This window comes from Pleuronectes platessa, chromosome 15, assembly GCF_947347685.1.
Source record: "Pleuronectes platessa chromosome 15, fPlePla1.1, whole genome shotgun sequence".
Classification (NCBI taxonomy): domain Eukaryota; kingdom Metazoa; phylum Chordata; class Actinopteri; order Pleuronectiformes; family Pleuronectidae; genus Pleuronectes; species Pleuronectes platessa.
The window spans coordinates 13,886,610-13,901,333 of NC_070640.1; the positions used below are offsets into that span (position 1 = coordinate 13,886,610).

Genomic DNA, 14,724 nt, shown 5'->3' on the forward strand with positions numbered 1-14,724 from the left:
ATCAAAAAAAGGAAATATGTGTTACAGTAGCTGTTGTCCACAGTTTATCTCTACTGTATGAACAGTTTCTCCATCAGTTCATTAGAGTAAATCCCTGCAGCCATCCGTGGGCAGGACTTTTCAGAAGCTGTGATACTCCCTCATACCAAGGGGTGGCAGAAGAATCAAAGTAACAAAGACTAAAACACAGTTTTGAACTGAGGAGGAACTTCATATTAACAACGTTCTCATTGTGCAGAATGCCCCCATCCGGAGTGCTTAATAATAGTAAAGTATATTTTCTTTTGGTCTATATTATAGATGAATATTAAAGTGATTTTACTCTTGTTTATCAAGTACAGCTAATTTAACTATGTACTGATGGGTGGTTTAGACCATAACATATTCGATTTTTTCAATCTTTATCTGCTCCGTAATTAGTAACTAGATGTCAGATATGAATGTGATGAAGTGCATAGTCCTTTGCTTTTTCTGCAGCTCTATGATGTTTAACATGTGGAAGTTATAATAGCATCCTTGTTGGTTGTACATTAAAATTGGGGACAGAAGACCTAGCGATTGCCTGGACGGGTTTATGCAGATTACGTGGAGTCAGGCAGCATGAAGTCTAAAGCTCTCTCTGGAAGTGTGAGATGAACTCAACCACCACAGTGCGTTAACTTTGGACATGGTGATAGTGGCCGCAGAAGAAGCCTGCATGCATCCAATGAACGAGTCTAAAGCCTGGCCCCCTTCCTCCTTCCAGAAAAAAAAAAAGAGCTTGAGTTTCCATATTTTTACACATGACGAAAATGCATTAAGTCCTCAGAAGGCAGCGGTCGACTCAGCACTCACACACAGGTGGAGGATGGGATTGGGTCATGACCAGGAGGAGTTTGCTCTGAGTGGACTTGTACGACCTGCACTGCTGTAGAGTCCCTGCGCGCTGGACTATGCTCTGCATGCTCTTCTGTCACCGCTTCCACTGAGTTCCGCAGCTTCACCATCACCTTTGTTTCCACCGCTCGTCATTCATTGCATTCTTCCCTGAATGTAGGCATCGTCATGTTTATCAGAGCAACGTTTCTGCTCTTCTTCGTGGTCTCACTCCCAAAACTTGTGCGCTGCTTGGAAAGTGAACTCTGCTTCCCAGTTAGATTGGAAAACCATGACAGGAGGGATTTTGACAACGACGTGCATGTGCCCAGTGGAAAATGTCTCCTAAAGATACGAGCTTTCCAGCAGGAGTTAGTGATCGATTTGCATCAGGACTCTGATTTCATTGCGCCTTCCATTTCTAACCAAGACGCAGTCTGGCTTTCCAGCTCCGATGTGACAACTGACCTGAGCCGGTGTTTCTACTCCGGGTATGTGAACGATGATCGGTACTCGTACGCTGCTCTGAGCCTCTGTCAGGGTTTACACGGTGCATTTGGCTTCCAGGGATGGGAATATTTCATCAGCCCGGTGCAAAACGAAAGCAGGAGCATAGAAGGCGCTCACATCATCCGGCGCAGGGCCAGCCACAACCTGAAGCTCAATTCGACCTCGAGGTGCGCAGTGGATAGCGACATAAGTGTCCAGGATGCGCAATCGCTGGAGAAATACAAGCGACTGTCAGATCACAGAAATGTGACCGAAACGATGCTGAGGAGGATGGGGAGAGCCAAACGATTCGCCTCCGTCCCCCGATACGTGGAGACGCTCGTAGTGGCGGACGAGTCCATGGCGCAATTCCACGGAGATGACCTCAAACACTACCTCCTGACACTAATGTCAGTGGCAGCGAGGCTCTACAAGCACCCCAGTATCCTCAACTCCATCAGCATCACAGTTGTGAAGATCGTGGTTATAACCGAGGAGGACAAAGGACCCAAGGTGTCCGGGAACGCAGCCATGACGCTGCGTAACTTTTGCACTTGGCAAAAAAAGCTGAACAAAAACGTTGACAAGCATCCAGACTACTGGGACACGGCAATACTATTCACCAGACAGGTAACAATGATTTATTTCAACTCAAATTGCAGAGTGTGACGTAACAACAGAGCAGCAAAAACGCATTTCTATCAAGTTCGATTACGCACAGAAATGCATCTCGAATGAAATGGGATTATGATGATGATCGAACATTCCTCGTGTATGTTTAGATTTGATAACAGAGGGAACTGGTTAATGCTGAAGACTTGACATGTCACCCTTCCCCTCCATCACTCCTGCTGGGTCAGTGAATTGGTTTGCGCTCAAAACATGTTCTGCACCTCGGGGAGATCAGGGAGCAACCTCACAGTGAATAGCTGAGTCCCAGAGGAAGTTACTTGAGCTGAAAACAGCAACAATCTTGATTGCTCTTTGTGGACGCCATGCATGCAAAGAGAGAGATAGAGAGGGGGTGGGGTGGGGAGGGGGGTGTAGACTTGGAACCCTCCTTGCAGTGGAGAGTCTCCCTACACTCCCAAATATCTGGCAGAGGCCACAGGGTCAGAGATGAAGAAATTGCTCACATGCGTTGGTCAGTGTGTAACCCACGGAACTGTGATGAAACGTCTGCCTGATGGACGTGGGCCAGTTTGATCTAACTGGGGTATTAAAGATTGGAATTTAGCGGACAGATCAACACGACAGATGCAGATTCAATCACTGAGAAACTGAATATTATGCTCACTCTGCAGCCAAAGGCTCAACTGCAGATGCTATCCAAGCCCCTAGAATGAAAGGCGTTGAATGAGCTTTGGCTAGTGTCACTACCAAAATATGACACATAATCATATAAAACCTCAATTAGGCACTAGTTAGACCTGTAACTACCAAATATAATGTCTTTCAGTTTCTTCTAAGATCCACTGGTAGGAAGTGTCTTGTTTCTCTCAGTCTTCCTCCAGCTGTGGGTTTTCCAGTCCTTCCCACCACATTGCCTGCTCCTCATTAAACAGGCCCCTGAAGAGAGAGGGAGGGAGATGGAGGGAGAAGGGGGATTGGGGGGTTTCCTATGTTGATGTCAGCGATGTCACATCCCTCTGTGTTTAATGCCCCCACCTGCTCGCCCCACCTCTGAAACAAGCTGCTCCAGAGGGGCGGCTCTGCACAGCTGCAGTCAGCCTGCACAGATGCATCTTTTACAGCACATTTTTCATTCTGTCATGCACTTCCTCTCTCTCATTCATTTTTTCTGCTGCAAGGCTCCTTTTGCACATTCAGAAAGCAGACATATAGGGTGTTGCCAGGTTGTGGGATCATTCACTTCACTAGCAGAATTGAGGTTATGCCTATTTGACACCAACATAAGCAGGTATACACAGGTTTTAAAACATGGCTAAACAAAAACGCAAAGCACTCCATTCTCTTTGCCAGTCGGAGTTTTCCTTTCTGTTTTTTCCCTTGGTGACTCACGCTTAACGTCACAAATGCACTGGAAACTGAGAATCTCTCCAACTTGCCGTCAGGGTTCCATCTTGCATGATACGAAGAAAAAAACAAAACCCTGTTGCTGATGCAAAAAACAATGAGTACACAAACGTTCAGAGACTGCCAAAATAAAGAAGAAGAAATTGGCGAGAGGAGCTGGAGCTGATAACCTGAGAGTAATTTGACCTGGGAGTAAATGCTGATTGTATCTGTTCCCACTGCAGACAAAAGCCAGATGTTAGTGGGTGTCAGTGGGTTTTTTGACCAGTGTGGCTTCGATCTGTAGTCAATTTAGGAGACCTTGCATTCACTTGGATTGGCCATAAACCTGTAGTGTAAAAAGACACATTTCTTCTGATGGACCTTCTTGCATTAATAGTGCAAGAAAAACAGAATAGCCATAGTTGGGTAAATATTGTGACTGTGTAGGTGCAAAGAGCAGCATTCAAGAATGTACAACTAACAGGAAACATAAATATTTACGTAGTGTTTTGTCATGCTTCAACATCTCCCTCATCATCATCCAAAAAACCTAGTTGCTTTTAAGTTACAACTCAAGTAAACGTGTAAATAGATCATAGAAGTGATATTTCAATTTAACCTTACATAGAAGGTGCTTATAGGATATCTTTCTGCACACATGTCCATCGAAAGAATCAGCTGAGGTCAAAACAGTCAAATCTGTTGATTCTCGACTTGATGACTTGGACTTTGGTCAGTTCAGTCCGTGGTATTGTTTTGGTTTACAATAGTTTTCAATAAGTATTTAAAGCACGTCCAGTATATGTTGTTTACTAGCCCAAAGTCTAATTTGTAGGGTTTTATGAAGACCCACTCAGAGTTGTCCAGAGGCAATTGCGGTTGTCTTTAAATTCTGCAGCTGGCGTGACTGTTGTGTTAAGAATGTTGCAAGTGAACTTGTTTCAAAAAGTTCATTGTACGTACAAGAGCCATCCTCCAAAAGATTAAATCCAACTGTAAATCTGACTGATGTATCCCTTGAAAGAAGGGGTGGTACCTCTTTAACTCATAGCATAGTTTCTTTTTGCTTTCATAATAGATGAGTTGAGAAAGAATATATACACCCAAATAACATGTCTGCATGTCATAAACCCTGTCAGCGAAGCTGCTGAGTCAGACCTATTCTTCCACTCCTCAGTCATTTAGTTTAGAAAGTGCTTGAAGAGGCTACGATACGTTTTAAGATGCATCTAAAACACAAACTTTAACAGCCTGGAGAGTAGTTAAAAGCTTGTAAATGTGTACACAAAATAAAATGCACATATTTCTTTGCTGAGATAACGTACTGATTTTAAATTGCAGAAACACAAAGATACATTACAGATGTGGGAAATACGTCCAAACAAAGAACAAACTCATTGACATAGCTGTTTCTTCTCCAACATTTGTCCTGCAGGGTTGTTTTATATAATTCTTTTCTCATAAATGGCCCAAACGTACAGATGAACCCTGCACACAAGCACATCTGGATTAGATTTGCAACGACCAACAATTGTGGTTTTTGTGGTTTATTCTAGGAATGATTTGTCACAGCACTCAAGGTCGTCTCTTGGATCTGTGCGTGTCGTGTGTAGGTTCAGTGCAGCAGAGCATTGTAACGACTGGGCGACACTACACCAGGGCTGTGCTTTATCTGTAATAGCTGACCACCGCTAGTTTTCCTGTGTTTTGGGGCATGGAGAGACAGTGCTGTTTAGGGAGCAGGCAGATGGGCGGTTCTCTGTGGCGGTTAGTGCCAAAGTTGTCCTGTGATTAGGAGGTTCAGCTCCAAATGGATACTCACTAAGATTAGGTTTAAAAAACCTCTGTGGTGGGGAAATAGGTCATGTGGAAACTCTGCTCCAACATGGAAATGTTATGATTGGGGACAGCTACATTACCTCATGGGAGAAGGTGCACTTTAAACACTGTTGTCCACAAACAACATTTAAAGACTGGGTTGTAAGAAGCTTTGCTTAACACTATCAAATCTTTTACCTTAGTCTCAAGAAAACAAATATTCAGGTCATGTCATCAGAAGAACTTAAAGGTCCCGAAAACCTATTTTATCAGTCAGCTGTTATGAAGGATGTGTTCCTGCAAGTTGTTTGTTGAAAGTGGCCTTGTCTTGTTTGGAAAAAAGGTAATGTCACATTAGTCTTTCTTTTAAAGATATCTTTTGAGCATTCTACCTAAAGTCATAGGACAGGTTATGTGTGAAATGGAAAGAGAGAGAGCCGGAACAAACCTGCGGCGGCTGCATTAGGACTGGAGCCTCCATATATGTCACAAGTCAGATAAGCACACATGAGATGCATTAGAAATATAATAAAGAGAGAGTTGTTGGGTTTTTAGCTAATGGTCAAACCACATCTTCACAGTTCTGATGAGGCAGGAGATCATTAGTATAGTTTATTGCAACTTGGTTGTAATTTATTATTATTATTTTTAAAGGTTTCCTCACCAAGTTAATTGCTGAGGTCAGGGGACAAAAACTAAAAATAAGTCACACAAGTTAAAGACTCTCACCATCAGACACCTTTGAACTCCCACATTAACCAGATGTGTAAGGGAAGGAACACAAAGACCAAACCGTGAAATTTGTACCCAAACTGACCATTGTACCTGCTGTAGTTGTCTGCAGTTTGCTTGTGCAGCGAGGAAGTATTATGGACTTTTCTGGAGCTTAATTGAAAAGCTTTTTAAAACACCAAATCAATTGGTTTAAATAATCCTGCAAACCTGTTGTCTGATCACCTGAAAGACCAAGTTACCTGCCCCACTGCACTTTGATTTATGTCACCATATTTCTAGATCAGAACCAATGACCAGAGAATTGGAGAAGCCCATTCATCTAGTGGGATTGCCTGGGTGGGGGTGTTTGATGTTGAAAGATCCAAAACACCCATTGACCCCAGGTTATATCACTAAAGATGTGTCCCAGATGTTTGTTACAACCAGAGTACAGTGTTACCATAACAGTTGGTGAAGGCCAAAGCTACAAAGCATGAGAGTAATATAGTAAAATTCGGGATTTTAAGAAAGTGTCATGTTCTGTTGCCCTGATCAGCTCAGACGAACTAATGCAAATTCTGTTTTTCCTCCAGGACCTGTGTGGAGCTTCCACCTGTGATACTCTCGGCATGGCGGATGTTGGCACCATGTGCGACCCCAAGAAGAGCTGCTCTGTGATCGAAGAGGACGGCCTGCCTTCTGCCTTCACCACTGCCCATGAGCTTGGTGAGCTCTGCAAACACAATTCATTCTTAAATACGCATCAGCACTGCAGCCTTTCCTATAATCTGAATGCAGATAAAAGCATCGGTGTGTTCTGACATCTTGTTCCCCGTCTCCAGGACACGTTTTCAACATGCCACACGACAACACGAAGGCCTGCGAGGACGTGTTTGGCAAACTGCAGGACAACCACATGATGTCGCCCACACTTATTCAGATCAACCGCACCAGCCCCTGGTCCCACTGCAGTGCTGCCATCATCACTGAATTTCTGGACAGTGGGCACGGTGAGTTTCCACCACCCGTGTGCGCTAACAGCCCCACAGTGAGTTTAAAGAGGCGGGAAGCCAAAACACTTAAACACAGACATTTAGTTAAAGATCTTCAGGCCTTAATGGTTAACAAACATGCAGCTATGGGCACTGATCACATAGAAAGAAAATACATTGTGATTGTAAAATTATTACGATTACCTCCGCCAAGGAGCTTATGTTTTACCAATGGGTTCAGTTACCAAAAAAATTGGTGGAAGAATTTGGTATGGGTCAGGGAAGAATTTGGTGCTGATCTGGATCAGGAGGCAGCTCCAAAAAATGTATTTCACTTAATTAAAATTTTTGAGATTACACGTTTTTACATTTTTGCAGTTTTCCAAAGAAATAATTCATTGATCTTGATGCAAAAAAATTATATATTTAGGGAACTGATACTGACGTGTGACATTTGGTTGGGCTTTGGCGGAGGTTTGTGCTCTACTGAGTGCTATGAATGGTTTTGTTTGTAACAAGGTGCTTTTCAGCTAGAATCTTCTCAGGTAAAAGTGAGAGCGTGATTGAGTTTCAGCATCCATCTGCGCTTCAAATGTGACATCTGCCTCACCAATAGTGCCATGCTGATAGGAATGACTCGCAGAAGCCAAAAAGAAATTCATTTGGATGCAGACTGTTTGCCAAGCGGGTCCGACCACAGGACTTGGCCTCGAAGTAATGCTAGAATTTTATTTAAAAAATGCTCCCACATCTGTCCCAAATTAGAGGGCTTGTTCTGGGGAGAGTCACCGCAGTGGTTTGGATAGCGAGGTATATGTGCCCAGTGTTTCCCATGCAGGTTTACTCCAAATAGACAAACTCCTCTGCTCCTCTCTGTGTCGATTTTAGAGATGGCCTGAGAACAAAAGAACGCTAACTAGTCCAGAGCAAGACGCAGAGGAACATTTTTCACTTGACAGGGAGTGATTTCTATCTGACTGTGTTGTGGATTGTTAGTCCTGGCCGTCTGTCATATATCTAGACTTCAAAAAGCTGCGGGGAGAGAAAAAAGCATGTTGCCACATGTTTGAGGCAGTTTTCATGCAGTGCTGCGCCCAGAATTATTCGGAACCTGTTTATTCATCCTCACACTAACACACAGATTACAAGCTATTGTTTTCCATTATTGCTCTTTAGAGAGAGATATTATGAAGGAAGAGGACAGGCTCAGTTTATTCAGCGTGTGCAATCAGGTAATCAATGTGCTTTTTCTGCAAATTTTGTGATGCAATGCGGGAAAAAGTAATTTGCAACCACTTAGAGCTAATTCACCTCAACATGACATGGCATTAAAACAGCTCAAAGAAGGTGGGCCCATGCTGCATCTCGAATCAGATATTTACTTAAATTAAACTTTCATGTAGTACATCATATATACAGTTCACTGGTTAATTTCAACAGTGTCAGTGCCAGTGTTGTCTCAAATCAAACATGGCTGTTGAGTAATTGATAATCTCAACATTAAACCAGCCTTGTTGCCAAAGTATCTAGTGACTGCTTTGCTCAATTAATAAAAAAAACTTTAACCCCATTTGTGCCCCTAAAAAAAAAAAATCAATCCTCCTTCCTCTGCCACCATTTTCAGAAAGTTTGAAAATAAGTTGGTGGTCTTTCCCTTTCGTTACTTAGGTAGAAAGGTGAATGTTGAAGGAGAGAAGTTTGCAGCATTTCCAATGCAACCTTTTGTCAATTTTGAGTGCACCATCTGGGTATTTTTAGTACATTGTATGTTGTCATTCTTGGCAAAGTGAATGTACATATGCACTAAAATAGCAAGTGTATGGAAGAGTTTGGAAGGATGCAAATTGAAAGAAGGCAGCAGTTTTTCTCCAGTGAACATGACGAATGTGTTTCCACCTGCAATCTTGATCATCATAAAAGCTGAACTTTCAAACATAACTTTGTCCAAGTACAAGTCCTGCAACAAGGGTGAGATGAAACATGAGAGCTGGAGCTTGTTTTTTTTTGGGAATAGTTAAAGGATGTATGTGGGGAAAACTATGCGTGTTCCGTGTGTATGTATCTGTGTGTGGTATGTGGTATTGACTGCATGCACAGCATCAAGCTGCAATTTCAGTTCAAAGAGCCCAGATCACAAAGGCAATAGCTGCTTACTGCCCCTAACCAACAATCCCACCCATACACATACGCATTTCATGAAAAGGATTATGGAAAGGCTGACGCATAATTATAGAATGCATTGTTTTTCATGATTTTGTGATCATGTTTTGGTAAAACATTGGAACTTAATACTTTAATAAAAGTGTTTGCAGCTGGTAAAGAGAAAACAGAGATGACAGCTGATATAGTTTCAGTGTGTTGCTTATTCTGAATCTGCCTCTTCTAGGGGAATGTTTGCTTGACCAGCCTCAGAAACCGCTGGCCCTCCCTGACTTGCTGCCTGGACTATCCTACGTCCTGGACCGTCAGTGTGAGCTTGCATTCGGAGAAGGCTCCAAGCCCTGTCCCTTCATGCAACCGCCGTGCGGTCGTCTGTGGTGCACTGGAAAGTCTAATGGTCAATTGGTTTGCATGACTCGGCACTTCCCCTGGGCAGATGGCACCCAATGTGGGGATGGACTAGTGTGCGACCAAGGTGTCTGCTCTGACAAAAGGATCCAAACTGTGAAGGTAAGACTCACAAATGGACTCAGTTCTTGATAACATATACCTAGACTGGGTTTTGATAACATATACCTAGACTGGGTTTTGATAGGAAAGGTTTGATTATACCATGTATTTGTGTTTTCCCAGGTGGATGGCCGCTGGGGTAAGTGGGGCACATTTGGTTCCTGCTCGCGCACATGTGGAGGCGGCGTCCAACTGTCTAAAAGGGAGTGTAACAACCCAGTTCCTTCAAATGGGGGTAAATACTGCCAAGGGGTTCGGGTCAAATACCGCTCCTGCAACCTGAACCACTGCCCTGACATAGGTACAAGTCTCTCAAAACAGACAAGTTAGTCCAATGACAAATTTTCCCCTGGGGCATTCCCACCTCTCACCTTCTGTACCTTCCCTCCCTCCCCTCTTTGCAGGTAAGACTTATCGTGAAGAGCAGTGCGAGAACAGTGGCCGGAATTTCAACAACAACCGTGTGGCTTCCTCTGTGGTGTGGGTACCAAAGTACTCAGGAGTAGCCACCGATGACCGGTGCAAACTCATCTGCAGGGCTAATGGCACCGGTTACTTCTACGTTCTGGCACCAAAGGTAATTTGATTGGTGGTTAGAACTTTTTTGGGGACTAAAATAAGGTGAGATCTTGAGATATGAGTCCATGTTGGAGAATATTAACGTTAGTAGGCCAGCTGCCTCTGGTCTAAGAGTGAAGGAAGGAATGAGGGAGAGGTGGAGGACAGTTTATCTCTTTCAGATAGTAGGGTGTGGAGTGAGCTTTAGCAGCAGTGAGGCAGAGTTCACACTTCACTCCATCATAGCGGCAGAGGAGGAGTAGATTAGAGCACTCAGGGGACACGTAGCTCTGAATCACGGAGCAGCTGGATGTTTTAACTACAGAGTCATTGCTTTAAACCAAAACTGAGTTTACAGTTCTGTGAAGCTGCTCTGGTTGACAGCCTCATGTCACATATATACAGTATGGTATATCACATTTCTGGTATCTGTGTATTGACTCTAAATAGTCTATAGGGGATAATGTCAAGTTTACTCAGTGTGCTTCCCTATTTCTTCAGAAAACAAGACGGTATACATCAGGATAAATGTTACCAGCTGACTGCATTGAAATAATAACGGGTAAAAAACGGTTAAAGATGATTATAAAATAAGAACAGCTATAGAATAAGAAACGATCTAGCACCTTCAATAACCTGGGACAAAGATGTAGACCAAAGTGTATGTAGTTCACAAGGTCTTTGAGACAAGAGTTTTGTGTTTTTATGCCTCCGCGCAGGCGAGGGCCAATGGCTTGAGGCATTTTGTTTTCGGGTTGTCCTTCCATCCGTCCCATTCCCGTGCACACATTACCTCAAAAATGCCTTAAGGGATCTATTCAACTTTAGTTAAAATACTTACTTGGACTCAAGGATGTACTGATAAGATTTTGGTGGTAAAAGGCTTAGGTCACTGTGACCTCCCAAATCCAATTTGGCACAAATATTCACTTGTTCTCAAAGAATAAAACACTTTAGTAGTCAAATGTCTTCACTTGGACTCAAAGATGAACTGAATACATTTTGGTGCCTGGAGTACAAAGGACAAGGTCACAGTGACCTCACGTCGCCGTGAATGTGAAGAATCAGGACTGACCAAAGGGAATTTCATTACAGCTGATACAATTCACTTGGACTCACTGATTAACTGATTACATTTTTTACCTCTTGAATTTGATATCTCAAGACTGCTTGAAGGAATATCTTCAACTTTTCATCAGTTGTCACTCGGACTAAAAGATAAAGTTATTCTGTTTAAGGGGTCAAAGGTCAAAGTGACCTTATCTGAATCTGGAAAATAAAGTATATGTCTGAACATTTGCATGGAAACTGCACTGGTTGGCAGAGGCATACAACCGCAGTGTGGTGATTCTAGTTTTATAAAAGAATGTGGACTATATTGTCTACCGCCATCTATCGTGTTTCCTTTGACTTTTTACTGTGTGTTCTTTTAAGTGTATATGAAAAGTTAACCTTGTGTGTCCAGGTTGTTGATGGGACTCCATGCTCCCCAGACTCCACAGGGGTGTGTGTCCAAGGAAAGTGCATCAAGGCTGGCTGTGACGTGAAAATTGGCTCCAACAAGAAGTTTGATAAGTGTGGAATCTGTGGAGGTGATAACAAGGGATGCAAGAAGGTGTCTGGACTCTTCACAAAGCCTGCGTGAGTAAAACCCATAACGTCATGGGAGAGCCTTTAGAGAATACTGTTTATGTCATTCCTACATCAATATGATAGCATTATCAGCTTCAGCCTTCTATTATAAGCTCTTATTGACTGTAATGTGTTTTGGCATGCAGGCACGGTTACAACTTTGTCGTAATGTTGCCAGTGGGTGCGGCAAACATAGACATCCGTCAGCGAGGCTACAAGGGAATCATGAGTGATGACAACTACTTAGCAGTGAAGAACAGCGCGGGCCATTACCTTCTTAATGGGAATTACGTTGTATCTGCCGGGGAGAGGGACATCATGGTCAGGAGCAGCCTGCTGCGCTACAGTGGCACAGCTGGCCTCTCCGAGACCCTGCAGGCTGTGAAGCCCTTGGGAGAAGCCCTGACTGTGGAGGTGCTGTGTGCAGGCCAGATGACACCTCCTCGAATCCGTTACTCCTTCTACCTCGCACGTCAGACCAAGGAGGACAAGACTCAGAAGAAAGAGGGGCGTATTAACTCCCATAACAGTGTCCTGGCGGAGGATAGTGTCAATGAGAAGGGAGGAGACACTCTGAAGGAGGTTTACAGAAAGGAAGATCCTATTCTTGGGAAATGGATATCGACAGGATGGGATGAGTGCTCAGTGACCTGCGGTAGTGGTATCCAGAGGAGGATGGTGCAGTGTCTGAAACCAGATGGGAAGCCGGGATGGGATTGTGATTCTTCACAAAGACCAGCAGCCACCAGGGTTTGTGGAGACCCGTGTCCTGAGTGGCATATTGGGCAGTGGTCACCTTGTTCCAGAACCTGTGGGAAGGGCTTCAAGAGACGATCATTGCAATGCAAAACTCAACCTGGGCATCTGCTCCCAAGGAACCACTGCTCTGGCTTACGCAAACCACAGGAGCTGGACTTCTGTAATCTAAGGCCTTGCTAGTGACTTAAACCATTAAAAATAAAATGTATGAAAATGAATCCGCATCCAAGTATTATACACACCATGGTTTTCAGGTTTTTTCCACCTGCATCATGGGACTGTTAAGGGATGATGGAAACTTGGAAGGAAAATTAGAATATTGGAAGGAGAGTGAAATTCGCAGGATGAATGCCGGAAGATATTTTTCCCTGTCATTGGTCTGACTTCAAAAAGACATTAGCCATGTCTAAATCTGATGGCAAAATAACATAATACAAGGTCAAATAATATTTAATTGAATCCCTTGTACAGTCTATGCAGAATGCCCATGTGCAAATAATCAATTTAGTTTACCTAATGTGTCACGACGAATTATATATAATATTGTAACTGTGCAGGTTTCAAAATTTTAGTTGGATAGTCAAAAATAGATCAGTTCGGCCTGCTGGTTGGCCAGAAACATTACTCTATTAATTTTTCAAAAAGAAAACATATGTTTGACAAAGCTTCGTAACCAAGTACAGAATAAAATGTCATTTCTGTTCGCTGCAAAACACTTTTACAGAGAAGGACATTTTGTGCTTTACAGTTGATGCTAGTTACATGTGTTGCTGCATCATTTATACAGGGAAAAAATGATATATATTGTCAAGTAAAAACCATTGTGTGATTTTTACACATGCTTTACTCCAACAGTTTTCACAGCAACAAATAGCTAACAATGGAGCCAGCATTATTATTATCATCATCATCACAAAAGCAGGAAGGAATCTCCAGCCTTGTAGACAGATTTTTCTGCAGACCTCACTCGGCACAGTCATGGAAACAGTTTAACTAGAATTGGAGGTCACTCTAGTGACAGATAAAACTAAACAAGGCAGGCAACAATAACCGATGGTTTGCTCCCTGTCAGCTGGTGTGACTGCTAGCTCAGTGATTTCATCGGGCTACACCCAAACTTGCACAGCTCATTTCAGATATGGGCTTATCCTGATGTCTCACACGTTAGCACACTCATGTGCATGCACATACCCACATGTATTGTGTTCAATTCCCGCCCTCTGTGTTCATAATGTTGATTGCTTCCTTCATCAGACCACAACAATTATCTCCAGGTCATAGTGTTCAGCCAGTTGTGAAGCCTGTTAAGTCATGCCTGTCTGGCACAGTTACCACAGATAATTTATTATCAGTGAAACGATGAAGAGGGGAAAAAAACTGGCAAGCCCTCTGTGATACTTTGCAGAATGTGTTTCAGTGGATCTCCTTGTTCATGGCCCCACAGTCTGAGCCAAGATGTTCTCTCTGCACACTTGATGAAATCCTGTAACCTATTATATTCTTGTTTTGTTTCTTAAAGGGTCACATTGTCCACTCCAATGTCCAGCTGCAGGACAGATCCTGTGTTAGCTGGATTACTTTTTTTTTTTTTATCTGCTTTTGCACTTTGTACAGCAAAAGAACCAATGACCTATAGAGGCTGTACTGTATACTATGTATACATTTATTCAGCTCTGTGCAAAAAATAATGTAAATACTTTTTAAATCCTTTTTTACGCAGGTATTTGTAATTGTCTTTGACTTCAGAATATTTATTCCAAAAATAAAGCCATTAATGAAAAGTTATAACTCATACTGTGTTTTTTCAGTTCTGTGATTTAAGGTCAGTTTCCAGGCCTGGCGCCTCAAGCCAAATTCAATTAATTCCAATGAAGTTGCTATGATCAGTACAAGGTCAAGGTAAAATCCTGCTCATTTTTGAACAATGCAATGCAGATTCAAGCAAGCCATTCTGACCATAGACAGGATATATATCTCCACAAAGATCTTTATACAAAGACCGGACCTCTGAGGGAACAGAGACTCAGAGAGCCAAGAAGTGGAGAGGTCACTGTACGTAGCTTATAGCTGTGTTTGCACTGTTCACTTTTATTAAACCTCTTCCGCAGAATTCCATGGTACAACTAGAAGGGCACTCAGAGAGCACAAACCTCCGTCACTTGATCTGGATTATTTGGATCTGCACCAAAAACATGGTGTAAATGATGCTGTTTCGAGT

General features: G+C 42.9%; 1 protein-coding gene across 1 annotated transcript; it reads left to right on the forward strand.

Annotated features, from left to right (window-relative positions):
* Positions 1-252: 252 nt before the first annotated feature.
* adamts15a (ADAM metallopeptidase with thrombospondin type 1 motif, 15a) lies at positions 253-14,268 on the forward strand. Its single transcript, XM_053442423.1, has 8 exons — positions 253-1,974; positions 6,489-6,621; positions 6,738-6,905; positions 9,274-9,557; positions 9,681-9,858; positions 9,962-10,134; positions 11,581-11,756; positions 11,894-14,268. Exons 1-8 carry the CDS (start codon positions 1,045-1,047, stop codon positions 12,684-12,686), a joined length of 2,835 nt encoding a protein of 944 aa, XP_053298398.1. The 5' UTR covers positions 253-1,044; the 3' UTR covers positions 12,687-14,268.
* The last annotated feature ends 456 nt before the right edge of the window (positions 14,269-14,724 follow it).

Excerpts from the sequence above, each read along its gene's own strand:
- adamts15a (XM_053442423.1), top strand. The coding sequence starts at position 1,045 with ATGTTTATCAGAGCAACGTTTCTGCTCTTCTTCGTGGTCTCACTCCCA. Across the intron at positions 1,975-6,488 it reads CAATACTATTCACCAGACAG|GACCTGTGTGGAGCTTCCAC; the intron begins GTAACAATGATT and ends TTTTTCCTCCAG. Across the intron at positions 6,622-6,737 it reads CACCACTGCCCATGAGCTTG|GACACGTTTTCAACATGCCA; the intron begins GTGAGCTCTGCA and ends CCCCGTCTCCAG.